The 12,360-nt window shown below is 38.3% G+C and overlaps 1 protein-coding gene across 1 annotated transcript in view; it reads left to right on the forward strand.

Annotated features, from left to right (window-relative positions):
* The window catches only part of LOC150102411 (uncharacterized), a 415,154-nt gene that overhangs the window by 286,339 nt on the left and 116,455 nt on the right, over positions 1-12,360 (forward strand). The window contains exon 15 of the mRNA XM_090399571.1: positions 5,063-5,199. Coding sequence (XP_090255697.1) covers positions 5,063-5,199 — 137 coding nt within the window. The remainder of the gene's footprint in view (positions 1-5,062; positions 5,200-12,360) is intronic.

Raw genomic sequence — 12,360 nt, forward strand, 5'->3', positions numbered from 1 at the left:
TTGAGAATATTAGGTTAACTTATTGTAGTTTTAGATTTAAATGAGCATGGGATTTACTGAAATAGTTAGTTTGTAAGTAAATGTTTTTTTTAAATATGATATTGTTGGCATAGCAACAATGCATGCAAGAACAATGGCTCCAAATAAGGTTTTAAAAGGATTGATGCAGATGAAATGTTTCAGCACTTGACTAGAGGGACCAGAACAAGGGGTCCTCCCTAGAAGTTGAATAAAGGTGTGGTTAGTGGGGGGTGTGAGGACTAGATTTTTTGCTTGCAGAGTTGTGAATAAGTGGAATGGATTACCAGTCAGTCGTGAGTGCTTTCTCTGTTAGCAGGTTCAAGGAGAGGTATGATCAGTACTATCAACAGGGTGTAGCATAGAGGCGGCCTGCCTCATGGCGCGGCTTAATAAGGGTGCTCGTTCAACCATGTTGCGATAGGTGCTGTCACTATGCTAACAGGAATTGTTAGCATAGCTAGTGTGGAAAGAAGTTTGGAGATTTCTTATATTTTTCTCTTATAATCCATCAAGCACGATAGTTAATTGTTTGCCTCAGGGCACGATCTAATCTGGCGACAGCCCTGGGTAAGATAGATTGTGTGGGTAAATTGCATCTCCTGTGATGAGTCTTCGGACTCCATGGAGGTGCTCATATAATCATAATAATAATAATAATTCTAATAATAATAATAAAGATTGGAGATATAATGCATAGCATTATACATCTCTGTAAGGATATGTTCTTTGCATTATGGGATACTAAGGCAAGTGATGTTAAGTCATTCACCTCTATATACGGGTTGCTCAGTTGTGACGTTACTTCAAGCGCAAACTTTGTTTGCTTACACTTGGATAAAGGATTAAACAAAGAATATAATTTTTGGCCTCTTTAATTTATAGTATAATATAACCAAGTGGGAAAAACTTTCAACATCTGTCTCCAGAGTATTTTAATAATAAGGTGTCACAATGTTTGGCTACTTGTATATGGAAATATACAAGTAGCCAAATATTCAATCTTAGTATCACTTCGATGTTTGGCTCCCACTGATGAGATCTCAAAAAAGGTTTGAACCGGTCTGGGTAATAACCCTTCCCATAATGCATAGCATTATATATATCCATAAGGATATGTGTTTTGTTTTATGGAATACTAAAGCAAGTGATGTGAAGTCATTAGCCTCAATATACAAGTTGCCAAGTGGTGAAATTACTTCACGTGCAAACTTTGTTTGCATGGATAAAGGTTTAAACCAAGAATATAAATTATTGGCCTCTTTAATTGGGCATGAGAATGGGGATGTGAGTTCAAAGTTGCAAAACGTAAGGTTTTAAAATTTGGGAAACAAAATGGGATGCAGAATTTATGCTTGATGAGGATATACTGTCAGAGGTGGAGGAAATAAGAGATCTTGGAGTGATAGTGGATAAGGATCTGAAATTTATGGGATACATTGCCAAAATTGTGAAGACAACACAAAGGCTTCTGGGAATGATGCAGAGGACACTGACTTGTAGAAGTAGGGAGATTCTTGTTCCATTGTATAAGGCTTTGATTAGGCCACACATCGACTACTCTGCCCAGATTTGGTCACCTGGTTTTCAGAAGGACGAAGAGATGTTGGAAAGGGTCCAGAGGCAACTGACTAAAGTAGTTTCTAACCTCTGGAATGTTGAATATGAGGAAAGATTGAGAAGATGCAATTTACAGAGTCTGGTGGATAGGAGGAAGAGGGAAGATATAATAGAGACCTACAAGTTAGTAAGGGGTTGTTATAGGATCAATGTTGGAGAGGTTCTACAAAAAACAGTGGGAGATGTCCGCGTGGTTAGCTTAGTGGCTTTGCGCTTCGCAACCATATGCCTGGGGAAGGAGTGTCCTAGGTTCAATTCCTGTCAACGACATGAGGAGCTCAAGGATCTTCCTCAGCCATAGCCAAGTTAGCCGGTCTTGTGCGTGGACAGCAGGGTTTTTTCAGCCAGTTTATCTTGTGTTTTTCATCCCTCAAGCAGGCAAACCAGTATGAGGACATACGGATTACAGTCAGGAATATTGACCGAGCCATATGCCTGATTCGTCAGCCTATGCTGGTTCCAGAGCCCGGATAAAATTTGGGGGGGGGGGACTAGATGGTACCATGAACTCCCGTAAAAAGGGGGAACACTGTATCATCACACAGAATTTATTTATTTAGTGGGAGATCAGGAGAGAACTAGAGGTCATCCCTGGAAGCTGTATAAAGAGGGTGTGAGCAAGGGGTTGAGAAGCAGGTTTTTGGCATGCAGAGTTGTGAATGATTGGAATGCCTGAGCATGTGGTGTCTGCAGAAAATTTGAGTGTGTTTAAAGCATGGTATGATGAGCTGTGTGTGATAAAAGGACCTCCTAGATGAGTCTTTGACTCCATGGGGTCTTGGGTGATAATAATAATAATAATAATAATTTATAGTATAACCAAGTGGAAAAACTTTCAACATCTTTATTCATGTGAGGATTTCATCCTCATCCAACCATATTTCACTTATTTGAACAATTTTTGGGTGTACAATCTCAGTCAATATAACTATTTTATTCTCTTGTTTGTGATCCTTCTAGCATTCATATACAAACATAACAGTTCATTCCTGGATCTATAAGAAGTGTTTCGGTACCACTTATTAGGTGTGACTTTGTACGTTCCTTGAAAATTTCTTTTTCTCCTTACTGCTGGCCTGGTTAGCCGAGTGGTTAGTGTGTCCACTCTCCAGCCAAAAGGCTGCAGGTTCAAATCCTGCCATGGGCATGGATGTTTGTGATTGTATGTGGAAATACTAGTGGTGGTGGTCTGAGATAGATGGTGTTGGGGCCAGTTAGTGGATTGATTAACCACCTTACTGGCCATTATGGATCAAATACACATCCTCATTCGCTTCATATCTATCATATATTTCAATGTAATATGAATGGTATTACAATTTTAATATGCATTTCGCATCCATAGTAACTTGGATGTATATATACGTCCTGGCCAGTAGTGTGGTTAAGTGGAGTTGGTGGAGACAGTTGTAGAGCAGGTGCCCTCCCTCGATGAGTCTTTGGACTCCCTGGAGGTGTCAAATAATAATAATAATAATAATAATTACTTGTCCTTGAACTTTCTTGAAATCTACCTGTTTTCCATGCATCCCAGGTCATCCCCTTCACTTTTTGTCTACACACCCATTCACATCCTCTTGGAGCATCACCCTTTGTCATTCTGTGTTCCCCCTGATCACCAGAGTCTCACTGTTTGTCTTGCACACTTGTTCTCTTATTTTCTACATTCATGCTATTCACTTCTCCATTCATAAGCACCACTCCAGTCTCTACTTCCATACTATCCCACTCTTTCTCATCACTTCTTACTTGCTTAGAGTATTGTCTGTGCTCATTACTCTCCCTTCCAACATCAATCTCTACAAATGGCTCACACCAAAACTATTCAAATGCAGTTCCTCACTCTTATACATTTCAATTATTCCTTCAGTCATTCCACACATTAACAAACTGCACTCCTTTCTTTTCATAGATTTCTTCTAATATATCATTCATAATTGTTGCTCTCTCCTCCTCATCTCATCACTGTCATGGCCGGGCACCACACTGACTACCTTTCCTATCACTCTGTTATCTCTTGTCCTTTTCAACAACCTCCTGATATTCAGTCTTACATTCTCCTTGTTCCCAGTCAAGTCATTTGTCTCTACCACTACTACCAACTCCTTTGCTCGCTTACTGCTCATATCCAGTGCCTCAATCACTCTGTTCCTTTTACCTCCAGGAAAACAAACCTTGTGCATCTTCTCATTTACCACACCTTTAATATGCAAATCACCATACAATGTCACTTGCAAGATCTTTCATTACCATTTTCATACCGACATTATTTTTTTTGTCTTCTTCTCTCTTCCATACATATCTACAATTCTCTTCACCAACTCAGCTTTCAAATGTTGCATCGTTTTTTTCACTATCATTCGCTCTTGCTGTTTTATCACCAGTCACACACACACACACACACACACACACACACACACACACACACACACACACACACACACTTATTCACCACTTATCCCACTCACACCTTACCGTTAACTGCGCTCTATTTTTCAACATCATTATTGCCCACTTTATTGTTAATTTCATTCTGCTTTTTAACGTTGTATAAATTACCACTTATGTGCTCCTCAGCCTTGTCAATCAAACTTTTTTCTGTGCTATCATTTCCACACACTTCCTGAACATTCACACAACCTTCGTGTCAGTTGAAGATTATGTGAATGTAAATTATTTAAACTCATATTTAAGCAACCCTCATAGTCCATCAGAATTTCACATTTCCTACATACTCATTCTTTTCTCTTATTCAGTATCTCTCTCTCTCTCTCTCTCTCTCTCTATACATAAATATCTATGAATCTATGACATCTTTCCATGCATACATATTGCATTCATGGCACTGTACCATTTTTCAGAAATCTACTATCTACTTTATTTGTCTTCCGTGCAGACTACACAATGATTTTCCTTTCACCTCCATGTTATATTATTGTGCTAACAAAAACATTGAATTTATGATATTATTGCCTAAGAAATTTATCCCAACACTGCATTCCACACTCAAATATCTCACAGTAATAATTAATCTACAATTTAGACAGTATTGGCACATATTTAAATATGAAATTTACTTATCTTGCTGTAGCCCAGATGATGACCAGTGTTTAACTCCAGATAAAACTATTTTTTTCCTTCTGGAAAAAAAAAAAAAAAAAAAAATCAGACAAAGCTACAGAGCACACACAATTATCATACATAATATGCTGATCTCCTTGGCCTTATTGCCTTGGCTGTGGTTCAAACCATTTAAATAGTTATTAATCCTATTAAAATATGGCAGTATTATATACTCTATTCTACAGACACATAACGCATATTTAAGAATTCAAACAGAACTGGTTGCTTTATTAGATATTTCTATACCAAACCCCCCTTTTTTTTTTTTGAGAACATGTGATTTTGTTATTTCTATTTTCAGGTGGAGTGGCTTGGTTATCACGAGCTCAAGGTAATGCTACCGAACTGCTCACAAATCTCCCTGAAACTAGTAGTGATGATAAACCTAATTTTCCTCCTTTTAACAAAGAAGCACGTGATATTAGGATTGATGCACAGGTAAATCTGCTTTTTCTTTTAATGTTTGTCATGGCATATCAGGGCTGTTTAACCATTTGACTCAAGCATTTAGTTAGGGATGAATTTCTTCATCTTTCATATATCTGTTAAGGACACTATGTATAGAATGTTATTCAAATTCTTCTGGTTTTTTTTTTTTTTTTTTTTTTTTAGAATTATTTAGGCATGCATTCACGATAGTTTGTGAGAGTATCTTTCAGAATTTTGAAAATTTTAGATTAAACTTTGAAGGTACATGTGGCATGACTGTAAATAATAAATTACACAATAACTACAGTAATTAACTTTAATGAAATGAAAGTACAGATATTTCGTACTGATAAACACTAAATACAGGATCCAGTGGGATCAAGCTCATCTTCTCCATAGGAGCAGGTTTAAATATGAATGCCTTTTCAAAGAAAGTTGCAAAGCCCTTTTACATTGGCAAAATATGAATTAAAATGATTGTCTCTCTCTCCCAAAAGTTTGGAAGATTCTTATTTTACGTAGCCATCAAAAATAGTTTTTAATAATATTGTTTATTAATGTTAATTTCTAGCACATGGCAACAGTTTTTAATTGGTAAACCACCAACTGCTGTATGTATCTTGTATTCTCGTTTCTTTGATTTGCTTGTTTCTACGCACTGATGATATACTGTTATTTTCAGTACAAAATATGTGTACTTTCATTTCATTAAAGTTAATTACTGTGGTTATTGTGTAATTTATTGTTCAAAATTTTAGACTGTTGAAGACCATATTGTTACGAATCAAAGCTAGATAATCAGGCTTACATGCAGCCTGTAAGGAATGCAAGGGAAACCAGGTCTTATGACTCAGTTCAGTTCTTCTTGAATGTTCAGTTTAATTCTGGACATAATTGGAGCTACTGACAACAAAGAAGAGTAAAACTGGCGATCTACTTTTAAATAATAAATATAAGATGTTATGTTTAGTTGTTATATTCAGATGTTACTGCATTTCTGATATTTATTTTTTATATTCTTACCGAAGACTTTGTTAAGAATATTAATATCAGAAAGGTGGCAAAATATTTTGGAGGTTATTGAAAAAGCATAGAAATGGAGATAAGAGTACTGTAAAAGGAATCAAAGATGATAAAGGTGAGATTTTTATTTATTTGTGGGGGGTTTCCCCCTGTTCCTTGACTATCTCTTAGGACTGGTTGAGCTTTCCTAACGAGGGATTAAGTATGTATTTTTGACTGTAGCAGTGTGTATTCATGGGGCTGGTTTGCCTGTTCTGAGGGACGATAAACCTCAGTTTCTGGGAGAAAAATCCCTCTACCTCCGAATGGACCGGCTAACTCATCTTTAATCAAAAGAGACCAGATAAAAGTTCCTCACTTCATGGATAGGAATCGAACCCAGGTCTTTCCGACCAAAGGGCTTCATCTATACCGACTGAGCTATGGAGACTCAAAGTTGAGATAAAACTTATGATAAGGATATCCTAGATGTCTGGAGTATTTACTTTGAAAGAAACAAACAGTGGCAGAAGAGTAGTTGAAAATTTTCAAGAGGAAGCAAAAAGGAGTACATATCAATATTTGAGGTAGAAAAAGCCATCAAAAAGTTAAAATGTGGAAAGGCAGCCAGAGCAGATGATATTCAACAAGAAATGTTTAAATATGGAGATATAAAAATTTTCAGTGGCCACACTTCATAATTCAGAGGGTCTGGTCAGAGGGTTGAATTCTGGATGATTAGAGTAGAGATCTTATTGTTCTCATCTATAATAAAGGCAATAAAGCTGAATGTGAGAATTATAGAGGAATCTCTTATTAAGTATTTTCCAGGTAAATTTATGCAAGCATACTTAAAAAGAGGTCGAGAAAGATTGAGGAATAGAAATTTGGAGAAGAACAAGCTGGGTTCAAGACAAATAGAAGTTGTCAAGATCAGATTTTAACTTTATGACAAATAGTTGATAAATCACGGGAATATGACAACAATCTGTACTTTTTTTTCTAGGTTTGTATATATGGAAAAGGCATATGATGAAGTGCTTAGAGAAAAGCTTTTCAAAACACTACAGTTATATAGGGTAAATGAAACATTATACAGGGCAATACATAGTCTATATTTAAGCTGTAAGTCATCATCATCATCAAATTCCTGACATGTACCCTCAAGAGGTGTACAGAATATTATGATAGTACTATATGAAGAACTTACATCATTACTAACTCCCTATCAACAATTTTCCTCCAAATCAATCTGTGTCAGGATGCCAACATTATCAGATCTTATATTTCTGGCTTCTAAGGAAATTTTACTGTATCAATCCATCTATATCGTGGTCTTCCTCTGGGTCTTTTTCCAGCCAACTTGGCAGAGAACACTTCTTTTGCTAATCTTTCCTCTCCCATTCTGTTTAAGTGACCATACTACCTGTTAGCTCTGCTAGCATTCCCGCATGCTAACAATGTCAAGTTCTTTCCTAATATACTCGTTTTTAATATGATATTGACATTGATGCCATCTTTAAAATGAAGATACCTAGAAATTATATACTTGGTTTAATCGTTTATTCAAGTGTAAGCAAACAAACTTCCAACAATCTTTCTCTAATCCAGAGTAATTTAATAATACGTGTGACACCCTTTGACAACTTGTATAGGAAAATATGACTTCTGCATTACTTCAACCTTGGTATCACCTCTGGGTCTGGCTCCCACTGAAGAGACCTCAATAAAGGTCGAAACTAGTCTGGGTTGACACTGGACCCTTCCCATAATGCATAGCATTATACATGTAGCAAGGAGATGTGCATTGCATTATGGGAGAGGCATGAGTTGCCTTAGTCCTGAAAATTTATCCAAGTATTTTCACATTTGGATAAAGGATTAAACCAAGTATATAATTTCTTGGCATCTATAATTTAGAGTACATCCAAGTGAAAAAACTTCCAACAACCTTTCTCTAATCCAGAGTAATTTAATAATAAGGTGTGATGCCTTTTGGCAACTGGTATAGGAAAATATGACTTCTACATCACTTCAACCTTGGTATTACCTCTGGGTCTGGCTCTCACTGAAAAGACCTTAATGGAGGTCGAAATCAGTTGGAGTTTGATTCCAGGGCAGCAGAGTTTTTGCTCTCTTAAGGTTTCTTGTGGAATTTTGCTCCCAGTGAGTGGGGGGGGGTGACTTAGATTTCAGTGGGTTTGCCTTGAGAGAGCAATTTGAGTCTTCTGGGAAAGTGTTTTTCAGCATGGCCTGTGTGGGGCCTTGTTGGTGGATGCTTTTTCCTGGAATATTAGCAGTTGTGCTAATTGGTATGTTGAGCCTATCACTGAGTGGAACCAATGCTGAGTTGGATGATCCTTTGGTCACTTGTTTTGAGTGGTCTGGGGGGGGGGATAGCCTACCCCCCCCAATGGTAATGGGAAGAGTCATTATCCAGAACAGTTTCCCTGTTTAAGTGCAGGGTTACCTCTCCAAAAAGTCGTGCAGTTACTCAGATCATCCCAACAATGAGCGACCTGAGTGATCATTTAATGCAACTGTGGCTCTGCTCAGTGACACGTTCCCCTACCACCAAGCAGAACCATTCATATTCCAGGAAAAGCATCAGCCAGGGAAGCCCTAATATAGTCTGCTCCAATGGATCCAAATCCCTGGATGCTGAAAAGCTCAATAAAGCAAAAACTCTGCTCCCCCGGAATCAAAACCACTAACTGGTTTTGACCTTTATTACTATTATTATTATTATTACATAATACCTTCAGGGAGTCCAAAGACTCATTGAGGGAGGACAGCTACTCTACAACTCTCCATCTCCACCAACCACAGCTGCCTTCATCATCTACACTAATGCCATCTACTGCCGACCACCACCACTAGTAATTTTACAGACAATCACAAGCATCCATGTCCACAGCAGGATTTGAACCTGCAGCCTTTTGGCTGGAAAGCGGATATGCTAACCATTCGACCAACCAGGCTAGCAAGGCCTGTTTGGCCGAGTGTTGAGGTCTCATTAGTGGGAGCCAGATCCAGAGATGATACAAAGGTTGAAGTAATGCAGAAGTCATATTTTTATATACAAGTTACCAAAAGGTGTCACACCCCTTATTATAATACTCTGGATTACAGATGGATAGTTGATGAAAGTTTTTCCACTTGGTTATACTATAAATTAAAGATACCAAGAAATTATATACTTGGTTTAATCCTTTATCCAAGTATAAGCAAACAAAGTTTGCGGCTGAAGTCTTTTCAGGTATGGGGCAACTCTTGTTAAAGGTGGTATGACTTCACATCACTTGCCTTAGTATCCCATAATGCAAAGCACATCTCCTTGCAGACATGTATAATGCTATGCATTATGGGAAAGGTTACTACCCAGACTGGTTTCCCTGTTTAAGTGTGGAGTTTACGTCTCCAAAAACTCATGGAAGCCCTATACAGGTTTCTCCAATGGATCCTAATACCTAGATGATCAAAAGCTCCATAAGGCAAAAACTTGAAGGGAGCAAAAACTCTACTTCACCAGAATCAAACCACCTACCAGTTTCCCTGTTTAAGTGCAGGGTTACCTCTGCAAAAACTCATGCAATCACTCAGGGAGTGGCTCTGCTCAGTGACAGGCTCCCTTACCAGTAAGCAGAATTGTTCATATTCCAGGAAAAGCATCAGCCAAGGAAGCCCTAATACAGGCCATCCCCAATGGATCCAAATCCCTGGATGCTAAAAAAGCTCCGTAAGACAAAAACATTAAGGGAGCAAAAACTCTTCTGCCCTGGAATCAAACCACCAACCAGTTTCCCTGTTTAAGTGCAGGGTTGCCTCTCCAAAAACAAAGTTCAATCAGGTAGATCATTTAACGATGAGTGACCTTGATGATCATTAACTCACCGTTGGATTCCCCCCCCCCCAAGTACAGGCTCACCCCACCACCAAACAGAGCCATAATCTCAGCAGTTGCCCCACTTTTGTTTGTGGATGAAGTTGAGTGGTGGAGAGTTGTAGAGCAGGTGCCCTCCCTCGATGAGTCTTTGGACTCCCTGGAGGTATCAAATAATCAAATAATAATAATGATAATTTGATAGACAAACTGTAGCAGATATGGATATGGTTGGATATTAGTTTAGTGCATTGGATCAGAGGCTGGTTATCTGAAAGGTATCAGCAAGTTGTGAATGGGGGAGCAATAACCTGGAAAAGGAAAGTCACTAGTGGTGTACCTCAGGGGTCTTGTTTTAGAGTCAGTACTCTTTAACTTGTATATTGATATTGGCAAAGATTTGGATGGAGATATGCAATTTTTTGCAAATGATGCAAAGTTGGGACGAGCTATGAAGAGTAAAGAAGATGTTGTGGTCTTACAAGAAGACTTGAATAAATTGAGTAATTGGGCACGGGAATGTTCAATGTTGCAAAATGTAAGGTTTTAAAATTTGGGAAATAAAGATGGGATGTAGAATTTATGCTTGGTGGGATATATTGTTGGAGGTAGAGGAAATAAGAGATCTTGGGGTAATAGTGGATAAGGATCTGATTTGGTCACCTGGCTTTCAGAAAATCGAAGAGATGTTGGAAAGTGTCCAGAGGCAACTGACTAAGGTAGTTTCTGACCTCTGAAATGGTGAATATAAGGAAAGATTGAGAAGATGCAATTTACAGAGTCTAGTGGATAGGAGGAAGAGGGGTGATATGATAGAGACGTATAAGTTAGTAAGGGTAATAAGTTAGTTGTTATAGGATCAATGTGGAGAGGTTCTACAGAAAACAGTGGGAGATTAGGGGAACACTAGAGGTCATCCCTGGAAACTGTATAAAGAAGGTGTGAGCCGGGGAGTGAGAAGCAGGTTGTTTGCATGCAGACTTGTGAATGATTAGAATGCCTTGCCTGAGAGTGTGGTGTCTGCAGAGAATTTGAGTGTGTTTAAAGTGCAGTATAATGAGCTGTGTGTATGATGAAAGGACCTCCTAGATGAGTCTTTGACTCCATGGGCCTTGGGGTAATAATAATAATAGAGCTCTATGCAGTGCAGCCACTGGAAGACTTTTATACCTCCATACTTGAGTATTTCTGGTTGAATGTCATCTACTCCTGCTGCCTTTCCACATTTTAGGTGTTTGATGGCTTCTACTTCACGTAAGGATATGTATTCCTGAATGCATGTCAGTTGAATGATTTTTACCACTGTGCTGTTTCATCTGAGGAAGGCAATATCAGAATGTATCCCCATGGTCAGGAGACAAACAGGTAGGTGTTACATGTCTGAGTAGTAGTATCAGGCTTGATCTGCAAAAAAAAGAAAATGTTATGGAGAATTTACAAAGAGAAAGGCGATCAGTACACCCATGAGCATTACATGGCTCAATCTAGGAAGGTTACCAGCATAGTAAGAAAAGCTAAATCAGATTATGAGAAGACCTTAGCCAAGGAGATCAAGGGTAATCCCAAAGAGTTCTTCTGCTATGTGGCAAGTAAAAGGAAGAATGACTTAGGAAGGATAACCTTAGTGGGTGCTAATGGTATTGAGGTGACCAATTCAGATGTAATAGTCGAGTTGTTTCGAGTCTGAGTGATCACTTTTCAAAAGTCTATCACCCAAGTGAGGATATCTCTGTACCTGTAGCAATAACTAATGTGAGAATTGAAGTTAATAAATCGAGGTACTTAGTATATTGCAGAATTTAAATGCAAGCACTGCTGTAGGTTTAGATGGAATATAAGCTCGGGTGTTGCGTGAATGCGCAAAGGAATTGTCAACTCCTCTTACTTGGTTATTTAACTTAACTTTGAACTCTGGTACGGTCCCTAGGGAGTGGAAGGAAGGTAAAGTGGTTCCTTTACATAAAGGTGGCTCTAAGACTGCTGTAGTTAATTACAGACCAATCACCATCTCGGGAATGATGGTAAAAGTATTGGAAAAGTTGGTTGAGGATGGGATTCAAGAATGGGTGGATCAGGATATGATACTCTATAGGGGCCAACATGGTTTTGTTAAAGGTCAATCCTACCTTAGCAATTTATTAACTTTTTATAATAGAATGACATCTGAGTTGGACTAGGGAAATGGCTACACAGCGATACTCCTGGATTTTGCTAAGGCTTTTGACAGGATACCCCATGGAATACTGTGCAAATTAGAGCAGATGGGGATGGATATTAAACTGGTG

This window comes from Typopeltis vanoorti, chromosome 10 (assembly GCF_054136105.1).
Source record: "Typopeltis vanoorti isolate ZY-2024b chromosome 10, IOZ_Tvanoo_1.0, whole genome shotgun sequence".
Classification (NCBI taxonomy): Eukaryota; Metazoa; Arthropoda; class Arachnida; order Uropygi; family Thelyphonidae; genus Typopeltis; species Typopeltis vanoorti.